The 18,253-nt window shown below is 38.7% G+C and overlaps 1 protein-coding gene across 2 annotated transcripts in view; it reads left to right on the top strand.

Moving 5' to 3' along the window:
• The first annotated feature begins 4,462 nt into the window (after window positions 1-4,462).
• LOC127996448 (uncharacterized) overlaps window positions 4,463-18,253 on the top strand; it is a 253,677-nt gene continuing 239,886 nt past the window's right edge. For both annotated transcript variants that reach the window (XM_052591960.1, XM_052591952.1), the window contains exon 1: window positions 4,463-9,446. In XM_052591960.1, the coding sequence (XP_052447920.1) occupies window positions 6,282-8,093 (1,812 nt within the window). In that variant the 5' untranslated portion in view covers window positions 4,463-6,281 and the 3' untranslated portion in view covers window positions 8,094-9,446. The remainder of the gene's footprint in view (window positions 9,447-18,253) is intronic.

Raw genomic sequence — 18,253 nt, 5'->3', positions numbered from 1 at the left:
AAGCCCAGGTGAGAGCCAGAGCAGAGAACAATACAGCAAGAGCTGATTACAGCAGGCTATTGTCGCACAGCAAAAGCAGCAGGTGACATCGTAGCCCACCCAGGCCAAAAACATCACAGCCTCTGGAGCTACAGGACCAGGATCAATCCATGCCAGTTTCTCCGCTTGTCTCTCTGGACCAGCCATGGGGCACAAAGCAAACAATGACACCTGAAAGAATCCTGGACTGGGATGATAAAAGTTTTAACCAGCTCGAGGGTTTCTTTATCTTAAAGAAAGAAGGAAGCTTATTTGAATGTAGTACAGAACAGGGGCAGTTCTAGCCATGTAGAATAAATAATTTGAAGGACTGAGTGTTAATATTGCATTAATATTATTTTTAATGAATTGAGGTCAATGTTTTGCACAGTGGTAATTTGGAAATCAACCTATATATATATATATATATATATACACACACACACACACACAAACACACACACACAGTACAGAACAAAAGTTTGGACACACCTTTTCATTCAAAGAGTTTTCTTTATTTTCATGACTATGAAAATTGTAGAGTCACACTGAAGGCATCAAGGGCTATTTGACCAAGAAGCCTCCACAGTCACCGGACCTGAACCCAATCGAGATGGTTTAGGGGTGAGCTGGACCGCAGACTGAAGGCAGAAGAGCCAACAAGCCAACAAGTCTCGGAGAACTCCTTCAAGACTGTTGGAAGACCATTTCAGGTCTTTCAACTTTTTTTTTTCTTTTTAACAGGGATATTATAACAGGGATATTTGCAAAATTATAATTATATTTAATGTCAATTTTTACCTCTTCTTCTTCTTCCAAACCAGTGTCTCAAAAACTCCCATCTTCTGCTGGTATTCCCAACTTAGTTGACAGGAATTGACATGTCAGTTCTTTTGCAAAAATAACAAATTGCAAGCTCCATCTCCATCTCCAACAAAGAATAGCAGGTGTCGGTACTGTGAATGGTGAGATCTGTGCAAAGAAACATTGCCATGTAGAGATACAGATGATAGGTAAGCAAGAATTAATGGCAATAACTGCCTTAAGAAATGGCCAAATATTGGTTGAGATCGTGTAACCAAATATTTGTTGGGATCAAGCGAATTCTTTGTTTGCACTGTGGCATAGACAACATCTAAACATAAAAATAAACATATTTGCATATAAATCATCCCAATTATTACTAGGACTTATCAACATTAAAATGGCTCAGTGTTAAGACCTTTATGACAACATTATCTAAATCCAGATCATTTGATCTTGCTAGAACCTCCAAAAATAAAGTTAAACTTAGGACCATGAAATAAAGTTTCAGCTTTGTCACAGCAGAAGAAGAATTCAGAACTGATGGTTTGATTTAGAGCAGAAGTTTTCAGAAGTTCGATGGGTGCACATCATCAGTCTAAAGATGTACATAGACTGTGTAAGTAGACTGAGATGTAGCCATATAATCTGGGACAGGCCTTACACACACACACACACACACACACACACACACACACACACTTCTCCAGAATCATCTGGTTTAATTCTCAGAGGTATAGTTGTCTTTTACTCCACTTCATAATAGCAGTCATCTAATAGTATGTTGCTCCACCGGGACGCTTCCTCCATTGGTGTATAAAGCAGTTTTACAGTCCTCCTATCTCCCCAGACTTTGAACAGAGGGCCCAGACTGTCAATCTAAATAATGTATAATGCATCAGTGTAACCAAAATATTAATTACACACAAAAAAACTGAATGCATGACAATCCTTTGTTTATCATTTTATAGAGGGCAATCTAATGAAAACCTGTCATGAATATTTAACGGCAAAATAAATAAGAATATTTTGCAGTGTATGAATCAAATGAAATATTTAAAAGTATTTAAAAGTATGTCTATCTTCATAGCACAGATTTTAATTTATGCTAAATTTGAATAAGAAATAAATCCAGTATCCGTGTGTAGCAGAAATGAGTCAAATCAGACAAATCAAAGAGTCTATCAGAGCTGTGTGCATTGAAACATGAGCTGAATTCCTCAGGAAGTCATAAATCAGTTCTAGTGCCACAGGAACCAAACAAGATAACCAACCAACCAACTTGTTCACACAACAGCTTTCAACATTAACACCAATAGAACAATTATTAACAATTTTAATTCGAAGAAGAGATTGTCAAATTTATTGTTCGTGATTGAAATGCAACGCTGGACATCACATGTAAACCCAGGAGATCAAGTTAAATACTTGCATTGACTTCCCCCCCCCAGCCAGTGAAACCAGACTGAAATTCCTAAGGGGGAAGGGCTTTGAACCTTTGTCTTCACAGAAAAGTCCTTTGCCAGAGAATGGCAAAGAAACCCTTTTTATACATTATATATGGACCAGAATGAACTCAAAAAAGACTTATGAATGAATCATTCCATTGCTTAACTCCATATTCATTTACGTGTAACCCACACATTTGACTATCATGTATAATCACTTATTGTGTATGTCTTTTGATAACTATAGGATACCTAGTCATGTCTAGTATTGAAATAATCGCATTTTCTTGCTTGATATTGTCCTGACAATCATTTATTTGTAAAATATATCATAATCATGTTATAGGAATCATGTCCAAAATTAGACCCTGTGAGGCAAGAACCACATGCTTGGTAAGATAAACAAATGATTTATGATACCCACCCCAAGAACATATCTGATTGGTCAAGGCAACATTTGAGGGGTGGCCAACAAGGAAGTTTTAAATACTTTGGACCCCATGAAATTCTGCTTTTAGTTCTAGTCTGCCTGCTGCTATTAGCCATGTCGGCTTTTAGTTCCAGCCTTGCTCGTGCTATCAGTCATGCCTGCTTTTAGCTTGTAGCTTTGCTACCTAGCTTTAGCTTGTAGCATCTAGCCATGCGGTAGTCATCATTGTTCTTTGAGCGCGGTTCCAGCGTGCCTGCCTGCTGCTACTATGAGAAGGAACACAACCTAGTCTCGTCAAACTTTATTTCTTTTCTTTTCCGTTTGAGAGTTTCGTGTTCTGAGTTAAGTTTTGTAATGTCCATTCAACTTCAACCAGCGAACACGACTCTGCACTTTCAGCCAACGCCCAACAACCACGGGCTTCCCAAGACGTCACTTCAGAGACTGAACTTCCAGCCAATCAACGACCTCGGGATAGCCCTTTCACCGAGGCTCCTTCTTCACAGGAGATGCAAGTAACTTTACCTCCAGACTGTGACCTTTACTGGTGTATCTAATATAATTTTAACCTCATTGAGGAACTCAATGCGAGCGCTAATTACGTGACTGATGGTTGTTCATGTCTATGCAATTTAACGTATTGCTGTTAACTTGGGATTCCATATTTCCATTCTCTTAAACTCATCTTTCCTTAACTTTCGACCTCCCTGCAACTTGTGTGAATGTATGTGTGCGTGCGTTTATGTGTTAGATTAGTTTATATGTCTTAGATTTATCTAATAAAGCCTTATTCATATTGAAAAGAGAAGTATCTTGTGTTTTGTGCTTACAAGTTAATGTCTTAAGCTGCCGATCTTGTTACTGTGCTAATTGATAGTGGTTTCACTATAGTTTGGATATTAGTATCCAGCGCAGATTTGATGTTAAACGGCTCGTTCACTGAACCGCAGGCGCGTCTCCGTGAACAGCCGTGAAACAGTGATTCTGTTCAAATTCCCTTTAAAATCTTAAATGATTCCCTTTGAGCTAAATTGACCTGTTTCCCTTACATTTATAATGGTGGAGAATGCGGGCCGTTTAACCTAAATTGTGAGCATAAACCAAGTTATTTAATCTTTGATTTTGCTAAAGGAATGACGGATGAAAAGCTTCCGAGACCTGAGTATGTGTGTGTGTTTGCGTGACGTAAGCAGCGCGCGCCCTCCCGCTTGAATGAAAGGAGCTAGAGGAGACTTTAACTCGAGTCCGTCTCCCCTTTGTTAACAGCAGTAAGTGAACTTAAAAGTAAACATCTGAGATCGTACAATAAGGTAGAAATTGAGCGTGTTCCTCATTTGTGTAATGCCTTGTTTTATAGCTGATTTGATTTCACTGCGTGTTCCAGTGTCTCAAACGCTATCTCAGTCACTGTTTGCTGAACGGAGCTAAACTGTTAGTGTTTCAGAAGGGATATAAATCGGTGAATAAAGAATAGTTTTGAGCGGGTTCCTCAATCTATTTATCAAAGTCCCCGTATTCATATTTCATATAGTTTGATTGCCAGTGCGTGTTCCACTGCCGAATCAAATTTGATATTCGACTCCCCTAAGTTAACGTTAAACATTAGAGAACAATGTTTGCCCATTTGTATCCGTTCACAAAGTGAATGCAATCTCGCGTAACACTGCGTGTGTCCGAGAGTAATTTGAATGGGAGTGTTTTTAAAGCTTGATCAAGTAAATTTTAACTGTGTACCAACAGCGAAGGAAAACTTTTATGTTTGTGTCCAGAAAAACTGGCACGGAGAATCAAATTGCTGAGATTGATATAATAACTACAGCAGGAAGCTGCTATTTGAATTAAGATAATTTTAACTCTATACAAACTGAGAGTTTAAGTGCCACATCGCAAAACCAACTGAAAGGCGGTGTTGTTATTTGTACAGTGTTGAAATGAGCCGACATTTCATGTAACATGCTTAACTGTATTTGCAACAATGCAACGATTCATGTGCTAATCCACTAGAATGTGTTTTGGTTGCCATAGTGACGACCGTGACCAGGAAGACTAACGTACTTCCGGAGCAACTCTGAACTGTGCACGCGCAGCGCACAAACTCTGCGGTGTCGCTAAGCTAACGAAACCATTGCATTTACATTGAAGTCTATACTAAAGCCACTAGCCTCAAAGGTTAGCCGTTAGCATTACCATCCAGTGGTAGAATAATGTGTGTTTGGGCAACGCTGACGTGATTTAACCATTTTAAACATCTTAACTAACACTTGTTAGTCTCTTTCTTTTTATCGCTCTGTTTTCTCACTAGACCACTTATTTTCATTTTACTAGAAAGGGAAATACTGACTCACAATTATTAATTGTCAAATTGAAATTTAATTGAAACATTAAATTTATTTTGAATCATTTAAAATTTCCCTCTCAGATCATTTCATATGATCTTTTATTTCTAGTATTCTCTTTTGGTCTTAATTATTTTAGGAATGAATAAGCCTTGAACTTTGGAAGTTAAGTAAACTTATTCTTCCTAATTTATTTATTACCCATCTGAATATATGCTATTCAGACCTTTACTTATTTGAATGCGTTTTACCCCTCTTCCTATTTTGGTTATACACTTAACCACTATTGTTTTACGTATTGATTTCCTCTTTTTAATTTCATTTTTGCATATTTTGCCCATTTATTAATTTTTTAAATTTTCCTATTTCTTACCATTTCTTTTGTGTATCCTAGCCTGGGAACGACAAACCTGAGCCCTAAAAGGAGACATTGTTATCCCTCACTACGAGTTCAAATAAATTAGAAAGACAACTCTCTTTCACTTAAAGTTTATTTTGTTTGATTAGTTGTGCAGCAACTAACACAACGCTCTCCTTGTAGTTGAGGTAACCGCTACTGAGACTTACCATCTCCGTCCTCTCTCTCCTTTACTTTCCTCTTCTCTTTTTACATTTGTAGGACATGTAAGAACCATCAATCAATTCTAAGTGAAGTAAATACACAATCGTGCCAAAGACAACGAATCATTCTTATGAATTTGATTGTAATCATCCTCTCATTTGTTCTTCCTAACCTCCCTACATTTGGAAACGCAATCCAAGTTTTAGCATCTCATCCAACGTTGAGATCAATTTAATAGAGATACGTGTTGAGCAACTGTCGCCCTCGCTGACTCCCTGGTGAGCGGTCCAACTGAAAGGTGTACGGTGTCAATCCTGTCAGACTAAGAAAAGAGATATCAGAATTATTATTGTATTCTTTTGTCCAAAGCAAGAAATATAATAATATTGTTTACGTTTTTGATAACATTTAATTGGAAAAAATAATTTTCCTCATTTGAAAAACAGAAATTTTGCTTGTCATTTGAATTTGTTTTTCACCTCTGTCTCTCTTTTCCTCTTCCTCATTAGAGTGACAAAGTCTTCGCATCTCTAGTCTACTTAGACACCCTGAGACCAACACAGTCATCACCACATTTCACTAGTGGTTCACAATCACTGATACAACACTTAGTTGTCCCACCACACATAGGCTTTTACTCCACACAGATCTGTGTCAGTCTCTCTTCTTCCCAGCGTGCCAACATGCCGCAGACTGCAGACCCCATTTCCCATGGGGAAGATGTGAACATTTGGCTGACAGGCATAACAGACAGCCTCACTCCAAAGACATTTGAACTGTTATTATTTTTAATAATAATCCTAATCCTGAGAAGATTCCTGACACAAGATTCAAGCCAGAACAACAACCACGAGGAGCTAGTCAAGATCACGAGCTCACTAAGCTATGCCTTCACAACCCAGCTGAAACTGAGCGACAAGCACATCACCCACCTTCAAGAGGAGCTGACACGTGCTGAACGTCGCATAGACAAGCTGGAAGTGAAAGTTCAAGATCAACTCAAAGCACCCAGCGAGAGGGAGCAGGATACAACAGAACAAGTTATGAAGCTCCTAGCAGCCCTGGCAGCAGCTCAGCTCGACCAGCGACATGCAACGGCTGCTCAGAAAGACCTGGTAAACAGACTCCAGTATGCCGAACAGCTACTAGAGAAAGCCAAGCTAGACATCAGAAACAAGAACTCTGAAATCAGTGCTTTGAAAGACCACCTTGAAAGGTACAGAACTGAAATGGACAATCTGACCCAACAACTAGATGATACCAACGATGAGCTCTACATGGTCAGAAAAGAACTCCAAAATGCTTACAAGCACAAACTAGAGCCAAGAAAAGAGAAACATCTCTTAGCCTCATCACTGCTGAGCAGAGCAGAGTCCCACGTCCAAGAACTGGCATATGACGAAAGGAGCGAAGGGCCACAACCCAAAACCTCACCTGCCTTCGCCACACAACCCTTTCCTGCCAACGAAAGAAAACCTCCCGTCCAAGGCCTTGAAGCTGCACACGGGATGACCATCAAAGACCTCAACAAGCTGTCTAAAAACATCAGCAGGTTCAACCCGAACTCCACAGAGAGCCCCGACATCCAAGCTTATCTGCGAGATATCGAATTTCACCTGGAAGTGAGACCTCATGTGACTGACAGAGACTGGTTATACCTCCTTAGAGCCACGTCCAGTTCCGAGGTACGAAACTTTCTAGATCGACAGCCCAGTCAAACCAAGTCAAACTACCAGCGACTTCGTGAGGTCCTGATTAAAGAGTTTACAGACCCAGAGTCTGAACATGGACTGTTAACTGCCTTGGAAACCAAACAAGGTCGTCAAGAGACTCCACAAGCTTATTACAACCGACTCCGACAATCCTACTTTGGTGCACACAACAACTCTGACCTTGAAGAGGATGTGAACTTCAAAACCCTCTTCCTAGAGAATCTGCACCCTGGAGTCAGTCACCATCTAGGTGTCATGGCCTGTCCCAACTCCATGACCATCCAACAGTTGCGTGACCTAACACAGAAGGCCTATAACAAGCAGAAGTTGGCCTCAAAGAAAGGTAACAAAACCTCCACACTCTTGAACTCTGTCAACAAAGACTCAAGCTTTGCACTGGACGACACCCAGTGGCATCACAACACCAGAGTCTTCCATCAAGAGCACAGAGAACGTGACGCCCATATCCACGACCGCTTTCAGCCCAACTGCTGGAAAAATCCATGGGACCAGCCACGCTTCTCAAGAAACCAAAAGGATAACATCTGGAAACCTAACCAGAGATCCAAAGGTAATCACCTGACTCATCCAAGAGCAACTCGTGTGGGTAAGCGACAACAAAACCCACCTCAGCACCACTCAGACATGCACAGTGCTGAGTATGCACAAGAACATAACCGCTTACCATTAGAAGACACGGAACAAGTCATGGAACAACTAAGAGAGTTCCTTCAAGACAATTTACATGCATATGACCACAAAGTTGAGTCATGCTCGCTGTGACCAGCGACAGAACGGAAGGCCGGTGATCACCTGGTGCACCGCATCAGAGATGACAAGCACCTGTTCAACAACAACCCAGAATGAACAAGTCTTTCACGGCCAACTGTTGATGAAAAATCTGAGGTACTAAAGGACATCACCTCAGTCACTAACAAACTGTCAAATGAACTCCAACTCCAAGTACCACATTCCCTGTCTGTGCAACAGCAACCACCAGAGCACAGAAGGTCAGAAAGTCTGCTACAGCCAGAAGGCATCACAAGAAGAATGCAACATAGGAGACAAGTTTTGCAACTCAGCTTCACACAGCCATGCCAAACTGCCTCCGACGGCGTGCTAAAGAACTTCCTGCCTTGCTGGACTGACCCCTCATTAGACCATGGACACGCCCTCATCCAAGCCAAAGATGCAGAGAGCCAGTCTTCAGTGACATGCTAGAAAAAGGGGGAGACAACACAGACTTGAACAGATCTGACCACACATGCACTACACCAGTAATACACAACATTACCTACACCCAGAGGTAAACACATCTACTGATAACACAGTCAACAAACATATTCTTCCCACAGGTAGAATATCCAACTTTTAGCGTAACAAAGTTACACATACCCACCATGAAGAAACGTGCAGCCATCCTCACAATAGGTAGAACACCTGACACTAAGTTAAGGTTCACGACACTAGCTGCACCTGACATCCTAGCTCAATAGTAGTTGTAACACATGCTAGGAAAACCCACAGCAGCCTTGTTTTGTTTTGTTCTTCTTTTACCTATCCTTCTCCTTCCCCTCTTTCCTGAGTAGGTGAAATGCCTAGACACCCTGCGAGGGTTGAAGGTCTGATATTAGGATTGACTCGCAACACCTAATATCCGCCAGCCACTCTAAACTGAATGGAAGCCAGAGAGCTCCATGCATGATAGGTCAATCCATTGAATTGAAAATGAAATTACTAGAAAACTAATGGTAAACATGTAAAGTAAGACAACCTAGAAGAACCAAACAAAGTTAACCACAAATTTGATTGATGAATCAAAATAAAAACAATTTCCAAGACCATCTAAACTATCCTCAATGTGCTAAACTACATTGACTAATTGAACTTAACCACGTGTACCTAAATAACCTGATGCCTGCACCAGTACAGTAACTGTCATGGAGGTGTTGTCTTGCTGTTTGCTGTGTTTGTCTGCTTCATCTGCCTTTGTTTCTCCAGCGATCGACGATGTCTTCACCTAAACACCTCGCCGATCGAAAGGGGGATATATGTAGCAGAAATGAGTCAAATCAGACAAATCAAAGAGTCTATCAGAGCTGTGTGCATTGAAACATGAGCTGAATTCCTCAGGAAGTCATAAATCAGTTCTAGTGCCACAGGAACCAAACAAGATAACCAACCAACCAACTTGTTCACACAACAGCTTTCAACATTAACACCAATAGAACAATTATTAACAATTTTAATTCGAAGAAGAGATTGTCAAATTTATTGTTCGTGATTGAAATGCAACGCTGGACATCACATGTAAACCCAGGAGATCAAGTTAAATACTTGCATTGACTTCCCCCCCCCCCAGCCAGTGAAACCAGACTGAAATTCCTAAGGGGGAAGGGCTTTGAACCTTTGTCTTCACAGAAAAGTCCTTTGCCAGAGAATGGCAAAGAAACCCTTTTTATACATTATATATGGACCAGAATGAACTCAAAAAAGACTTATGAATGAATCATTCCATTGCTTAACTCCATATTCATTTACGTGTAACCCACACATTTGACTATCATGTATAATCACTTATTGTGTATGTCTTTTGATAACTATAGGATACCTAGTCATGTCTAGTATTGAAATAATCGCATTTTCTTGCTTGATATTGTCCTGACAATCATTTATTTGTAAAATATATCATAATCATGTTATAGGAATCATGTCCAAAATTAGACCCTGTGAGGCAAGAACCACATGCTTGGTAAGATAAACAAATGATTTATGATACCCACCCCAAGAACATATCTGATTGGTCAAGGCAACATTTGAGGGGTGGCCAACAAGGAAGTTTTAAATACTTTGGACCCCATGAAATTCTGCTTTTAGTTCTAGTCTGCCTGCTGCTATTAGCCATGTCGGCTTTTAGTTCCAGCCTTGCTCGTGCTATCAGTCATGCCTGCTTTTAGCTTGTAGCTTTGCTACCTAGCTTTAGCTTGTAGCATCTAGCCATGCGGTAGTCATCATTGTTCTTTGAGCGCGGTTCCAGCGTGCCTGCCTGCTGCTACTATGAGAAGGAACACAACCTAGTCTCGTCAAACTTTATTTCTTTTCTTTTCCGTTTGAGAGTTTCGTGTTCTGAGTTAAGTTTTGTAACGTCAATTCAACTTCAACCAGCGAACACGACTCTGCACTTTCAGCCAACGCCCAACAACCACGGGCTTCCCAAGACGTCACTTCAGAGACTGAACTTCCAGCCAATCAACGACCTCGGGATAGCCCTTTCACCGAGGCTCCTTCTTCACAGGAGATGCAAGTAACTTTACCTCCAGACTGTGACCTTTACTGGTGTATCTAATATAATTTTAACCTCATTGAGGAACTCAATGCGAGCGCTAATTACGTGACTGATGGTTGTTCATGTCTATGCAATTTAACGTATTGCTGTTAACTTGGGATTCCATATTTCCATTCTCTTAAACTCATCTTTCCTTAACTTTCGACCTCCCTGCAACTTGTGTGAATGTATGTGTGCGTGCATTTATGTGTTAGATTAGTTTATATGTCTTAGATTTATCTAATAAAGCCTTATTCATATTGAAAAGAGAAGTATCTTGTGTTTTGTGCTTACAAGTTAATGTCTTAAACTGCCGATCTTGTTACTGTGCTAATTGATAGTGGTTTCACTATAGTTTGGATATTAGTATCCAGCGCAGATTTGATGTTAAACGGCTCGTTCACTGAACCGCAGGCGCGTCTCCGTGAACAGCCGTGAAACAGTGATTCTGTTCAAATTCCCTTTAAAATCTTAAATGATTCCCTTTGAGCTAAATTGACCTGTTTCCCTTACACGTGTAATATCTAAAATGACTATTGAAGCAATGAGAATTATGAGAATCATTATTGCAAATAATCAGAATTATTTAAAAAAGTGAAATATTCAGACACATTATGTTAATGAGAAGTATGGAAAATGAATTAAATTGTCTATAATGTGATATTACGTAATAATAATAATAATAATAATAATAATAATAATAATAATAATTTTCTTTGTCTTATTTAATTTCTGGGTGAAAAAAGAAAGAAAGAAAGAAAGAAAGAAAGAAAGGATTATTAATCTCAAAATGTGTCATTTTTCAGTCATCAATTTTCCATTTCTGACACTCCACTATGTAGCATTTATCATGAAAAATTTCATTCCATCTTGAAAAAATTGAACTAAATCTAACAGAGAAGACAAATAATGGGATATTACCTTCACCTGATTAGGTTTGGTTTTGAAAGAAAAAATGGAGCTGAAAAGAAAAGAAAAGGAGAGAGGAAAACGATGGAGGAGTGAGACATATGTCAACTATCGCCGCACAGATGATGTCAATGTTTTCTAGGAGTGAGACTTTATCAGTGAAATGAGACCTTCAAAAGCTGAACTTATTATTAGAGGATGAGTTACAAGAAGATAACTTCATATATATATATATACACACAAATAGTTAAGCAGAGAGTGACTAAACAAGTCTTGTGCTAAAGGAAAAAACTTGCCACCTGATATGAAATGAAAGATTAAAGATTTCATGTGACAACATGGGGGTGAGGAGAAAGAAGGAAAACAAATGTCTCTGGTATCTGTGTCACGTAGTCCTCGGGCCTGGAGGAGCTGCTGTGACGTTTGCTGTGTCATATTTAGCTTCCTGAGAACATCTTACTAAAACAAAGGAATGCCATGTCTCCAGTTGCATGCCACGCAAATTATGCACAGATTTCTATTAGTGTCAGATCTGGCATTGAAATAAAACATAAGTAAGAAGTCTTTGATCTGGGGCATGTACTTTACATTCATAACTGAAACTGAGAATCCTCAAGTTTAAATATATTCTCACATTAATGGCTACATCAACATATTAGACAGATTTGCTCGGGGGTTACTGAGCGAGAGGTTGTTGCATGTTTGTAAACATGCGTTTAAAGTATATATCTGCCAGCTTCAATTAATTATGTTGAAAAAAAAAAAATAATACAAAAAATGATTATAACAACAAAATACCTTGTTTATTAATTTTTCCACCAAATTGATTATGTTGTAAGCTGCATATAAAAATAAAAGTGAAAGAAATCCATAACATTGGCATCATTTATAATATGAATTAATATAATTTTTAGAGAGAAGTTTAGTAATGTTTTTCAAAGTGTTTGTGAATTTGATTTTCACCAGGCTTACGATAACACAGGACGACACCCAGAACACCCTAGCAACCACACAGTAACAGTGTTGTTATTGCTAACAAACTGAAACTATTTAAAATTTTTGCCTTGTAGTACTGTAAAGTATAAAATGAAATAACATAAAATAAAATATTAAATGAAAGACTTTAAAGCTTAAACTAAAATTGGAAAACTAATTTAAATAAGTTTAAGATGAAGTAATAAATTACTTAAATAAATATAGAATAAGAAATTGTCACGCTGTCAGTCTCTGTTTTCCTGGGTGTCCACTAGTGAGCTCACTTCTCCTTAGGCACTTCCCCATAGGCACTGTAATTCCTCTAGTCTGGTCCTGTCTTCACAGTAATTGCACTCCAGTTAATCGCACCAGGTGCACGCAATCTATTGTCATTAGTCCTCCTTATAAATACCTGTCTTTCCCTGTTGTTTGTATGGAGTCCTTACCCTTTGTCTTACCAGAGTTCTCGTCTCCCGAGACTTACCCTTGTCTTCTCGTCCTCCGAGTTCACGTTCCTTTCCTTCCGGTTCCCCTTTTTTGTTTTGTTTGTCTCCTTGGAATGTTTATTTCGGATTACCCTTTTTGTTAATAAACTTACCTGCAATTGGATCTCTCCCTCTCCTTGTGTTTCTCTGGTGCACGATCGTCAAAGAAATATGAAATAGAAGAAACATTAGATGAACAAAAACTAATAAAAAGGACAAAAGCACATAAAATTAATAACACTTAAGATATAGCAACACCCAATTGCCCAGACGACTTTTGACAACCCAAAACTACCCAGAACACACTACAAAACACACAACGATGCACCCTACAAATTGCATAGCAATGCCCTAGCAACCACACAGATCCCCCTAACATGGAACATTGAGAGTTGTCTATGGGTAAACGGCACTCACATTCAACATGTTAAGTGATTTTTACTGTATGACCTGCTGGATAGCGCATGTTCAGCACTCCTCTGGACTGGTGAGAATGGTTCCCCCCATCGTTCATTACACTCCTTCCATCCACTGACACATCCTGACTGATGCAGGCCTTGATTTTTCAGAGAACTTTCTCTGACATTATTAGCAGAGAATGGAGGGTGCAGATATTTCAGTGTTTTCATTAAAGATTCCCTCAAACTGTCATGATTCTGCCTTCATGTCCTGACTTTTCTCTAGTCTTGAGGCAGGATCATGACAGACCCATGTTTTGTGTACAAGCACATGGCCTTGTCCTTGGGCCATGTGCTTGTGTTGTCTGGTTCCCTTGCCCCGCCCCCCTTGTTATCCTAGTCTTGTCGTGATTGCTGTATCTGTGCCACCTGTTGTGTCTTAATTAGTTCTCCTATTTAGATCCCCTAGTGTGCTCTGTCTTTTGTCGGTTCATTGTTCCACATATGTGTTCCACATTGTGATTGTTCCTACATGTGAGTGTTTACCATATCGTGAGTGCCTCTATATGTTTCTGAATCCGTGAAGAAGTCTTTGTATTACCGTGAGTGTTAGTTTATAGTTATTGTTTAGAGTCCTTGTTTATCTTGTCAGCCCAGGTCTGTTTGGTTATTTTGTAGCTACCTAGTCAGTGTTTTCCCCCTCGTGGGTTTTGTTTTCCCCTTTTGTGTTAATAAATAGAACTTCCTTGTGTAAGAAATAAGGGTAGAAATTAAGTTTTAAGTGTAGGCAGTGCTTTGAAAAGCTAAAGTGAGATAATCCTGCAGGAAAATAGTCAAAATCAGATGTATTGTGCTGTAAGATAAAACTGTAAGATGTATTGTGAAATGTGGTGGCTGGGTTTTTCCTGGCCTAAGGTGCTCGACTGAATCAAAATAAACTGATAGTCACCACTTAAAACCAATTTGGACTAACTTGAAGATCTTAATAATTAATACTTATTTCTTAATACATAATACTAACACTGTACGGCAATGCCCAAGAAACCACCATAAAAACCCCTAGCAACTATCAAAAACCTTTATAGAAACATCATAACAGCGCCTTAATAACCACACAGAGTCCCATAGAAACTACACAGAACACCATGTCAACCACATAACATAACGCCTAAGCAACCATCCAGAGCAACACATTAACTACTCCGAACACTATATAGAAAAGCCTTAGAAATCACCCAGAGATACTACTTAGAACACTATGTAGCAATGCCTTAGAAACCACCAAGAGCAACTACTCCAAACACCCTATCAACCTCATAGCAACACCTTAGCAACAACCAAGATCACCCTATCAACTACTCAGAATAACACTATTAATCAATAAAAGATCTTCTGCATTTAAGAATGATATAAATGAAGAGGTAAATAGTGGATAGTAAGGAAACAAATACATATAATAATAATAAAAAATAATAATAAAAAACTTGCGAGGTCAGCACATATGTTGAGATTTTTTTGCATTATGTGCAGTTGCGCTAGTCATTTTGGCCCGTGTTTTTAAGTGATTATTTCAATCAAGATTATGGGGCCAAAGGAAAATTACAAGACGGTTAGCAAATGTGACAGTGTCCGCCTACCTCCAAACATCACTTCCTCTGGCTGTCCTATAACTGGCCCAAATCCAGCCTCAGAATAGGAGATCGTGGCCAAGAAGAGAGATACAAAGACAGAACAGTGCTGGCAGCGCTCTCACACACCTGATACGCATTGTGCTTTGTCACTGCTGCAGTAAATTTAGCATTGCATCTCTCTTTTTCATTAGAAGTGTTTGCTTTGTGACTGTGCAAGGCATTATGCCAATGACTTTCTGGCTCCACAACTTTGGATGACTGATAAAGGTTTTCCAATGCTCAATGGTGATACAGTATCTGAGCAACTGTCTGATATAAAATCAGATATTTACATAACAAAAGCTTTTTTTATTTTTAGCTTATTCACATTTTTTTGGAGAGGTTTCTTTTGGGACACATGATCCTACCCTCATCTTCAGGTGAATGTGTTTACGTTTACTGCATATTGTACTAACTATTGTACACTACACTAACTGTAATATGCCTGCCATGACAAATTTACTAATATTACATTTTGTTTTGATTTTGCATGTTTGATAATTAAGTAACATCGATTAGAGCTTTTAGTCGAAAGTGTAAACATTTAGATGAATACTGATGGACTATTATGTTTGATCGTTTCATCATCATGAAAACACATTTTCCACTAAATGATGCTGACCTGGTGTCCATTCAGCAGCAAAATACTCTTTAAATGTTTGTCCAATGCATCTGCAAAGTGCAAGAGTGCTTTTGAGCTGTTATTACTAGTGAAGAAAAGAGATTTGATTCATAGAAATTAGATATGGAGATATTCGTCTTCAAAGTGCCAAATGCCATTTATGGACAAAATGATGTTTCTTTTCAAACAAGGAAAACCCAGAAATGTTTTAACAGATGAAACATTTTTGGATATGTTTTAGTGTGTTCCAAAACATCAATTAAAATTTTTATTTTTAAGTTATACAATGTATATACAATGTATAATACAATCAAAAACTGTTAGTTAAACTTACCTAAAGATGACTAATTTTTTAGACTTTTATTTTACGCTGTAAAAGTATTGTTTAATGTAACTCAGAACCCAATCCCTGATAGCAGAAGCCCAAACCCCTTTTATCTTTTCACCTCCTTTTTAATTGCAAAAATAAAAAAGCCTGAGGCATGTTGCCATTAATCCCACCTCTCATTACAGAAAAAAAATAAATAATTGCCAATAATAAATAACTGGTTCAACAAATGTATCTATTGAAATCAAAATAGCTTTTTAACTTATATTTCTGCGATGCAACCTGATCATCTGTTTATTGATTCCTTATCCATTGCCATTCCATACATCGGTGCAATCTAAACCACTGATAACACTGATTAATATAGGATCAAACATAAGTCTGGTCTGAGATAAGCATTGCACATGTCCTCTTAAATGATCCCTTATCAGCATATCAGTTAAGAAGGTAATTCTTCCCAATTTAAGTGCTCTGCATGCATTTAAAGGACTTCACGACACAAAATGAAGAGCTTGCTAGGCTAAATCAACATTTTGTAACCAGCCCAAGTCTAATACTACATGATTTGAGACACCCAGGCACGGACATATTGTCTACACCTCCTGTCATGAAGATTAATGAGTGGTCATTGTCTTCAGCTGACATCAGATCAGTTGTTATCTTACGATATGGCAAAGCTTGCCGTTTCAATTAAGTGTGTCTAGCTACAACATCAACTCTCTCAATTGTCCCTATTGTGATAGTTGTGGACTATGCAGATGTGTGTTTTGAATCCACAATGAGTTCTAAGGAGTAATGTAGCACCTTGGAGCATCTTTGCGAGTGAGTCTATGATCAAAACAGAAAATACGTCCCCAACTGAAGTGAAAGTGAATATAAATAATTCTAACTGTAATTACAGTCATCATAATAACCACTTGAACCATAACACTAAGAATGATCTGAACTGTCTGGATGTGACCACTAAACTACAGGGTCTAAAATGTCCACTCAAATAGAATGCTTGATCAGTAATGCAAAAGCATTTTAGGTTTCTCAAGTGTTAATATGTCGAAAAAAATTAATAAAAAATAACCACCTAAAGTGCCAATTGTTGCTTTCTTATTGAACATTTGTGATACTTTTGTCATGTGTATATATATATATATATATATACGTAACAACTCTGGTTCCACTCCCCTCACTCACATTTGGCGAGTGTGCTAACAAGGATGCTGAAAACGGCAGCCTCCAACGTCTGTCACATGTTTGGTTCTTGAGATCAAGGGAGGTGAGGTTTTACCTCAACTAGCTAGCACTGTATTCTAAACATAATGCATGATCTATTACATTCAGATCAAACAACAGCAGGGTCATGGGTAAGATTCCCAAGAAAAACCAAGGGTGTCCAAACGCGGTCCTGGAGTGCCACTGTCCTGCAGAGTTTACTAGTTACAACTTGTCTTAACACACCTGCCTGGAAGTGTCTAGTAAGATCTTAATTGGTTGGTTCAGGTCTGTTTAATTAGATAAATCTAGGGGTGCTCCGATCGTTATGCGCATCTCGTCAGTAAAGCCGGTTCTCTAATCAGCGGTTAATTCCATCAGGTGCGTGATTTCACATAGAGCAGCTGTTACTAGAGCCGTTGTTAATAGAGAAGATGCACAAATCCACTTCATGTTCAGCGTTTTTTGGGGCATCTTCTCAGTTAACAACGGATCTGTGTAGTAGCAGCTGCTCTATGTGAAATCACGCACCTGAAAATACTGTATGACAGATGGATCACTTTTACAAACATGCATACCATGTCATGAACAATCTGATATTCTGATTCATAAATATGTTTAAATGAGTGTGTTTTGTCATTTAAAAACCTTTCTAAACGACCTTGATCGTGATCTGTAATGCGAGATGGGCGCTGCCATGTTTGTTCTTGTGAGTACTGTCAATCGGATTTACAGCACGTGAATTCATCAATCTCTCCCGAAATACAAGTAATAAGAGGTGGGTGAACTGGGAGAAGAATAGGGTGAACTTCATAGATAATTACACTATGTGTATCTGATCTGAATAAAACACATCTGCAAATTAAATTTGAATGGAATTTGAATGTATTTTTCAAACTCTAAATGTATTGTTTTACTAGTATTAATGTCTCTCTCTGGATCAGCGCCAGCCAATGCGCGAAAACGCAGTTTGAATTTGACAGTTATGTGACATCATCAAATGTTCTAAATCCCATATGTGGGAC

The sequence above is a fragment of the Carassius gibelio genome, chromosome A1, assembly GCF_023724105.1.
Source record: "Carassius gibelio isolate Cgi1373 ecotype wild population from Czech Republic chromosome A1, carGib1.2-hapl.c, whole genome shotgun sequence".
In the NCBI taxonomy this organism is placed as follows: Eukaryota; Metazoa; Chordata; class Actinopteri; order Cypriniformes; family Cyprinidae; genus Carassius; species Carassius gibelio.
The sequence above is the reverse complement of the archived record's forward strand: the minus strand, read 5'-3'. Positions and strand labels throughout refer to the sequence as shown.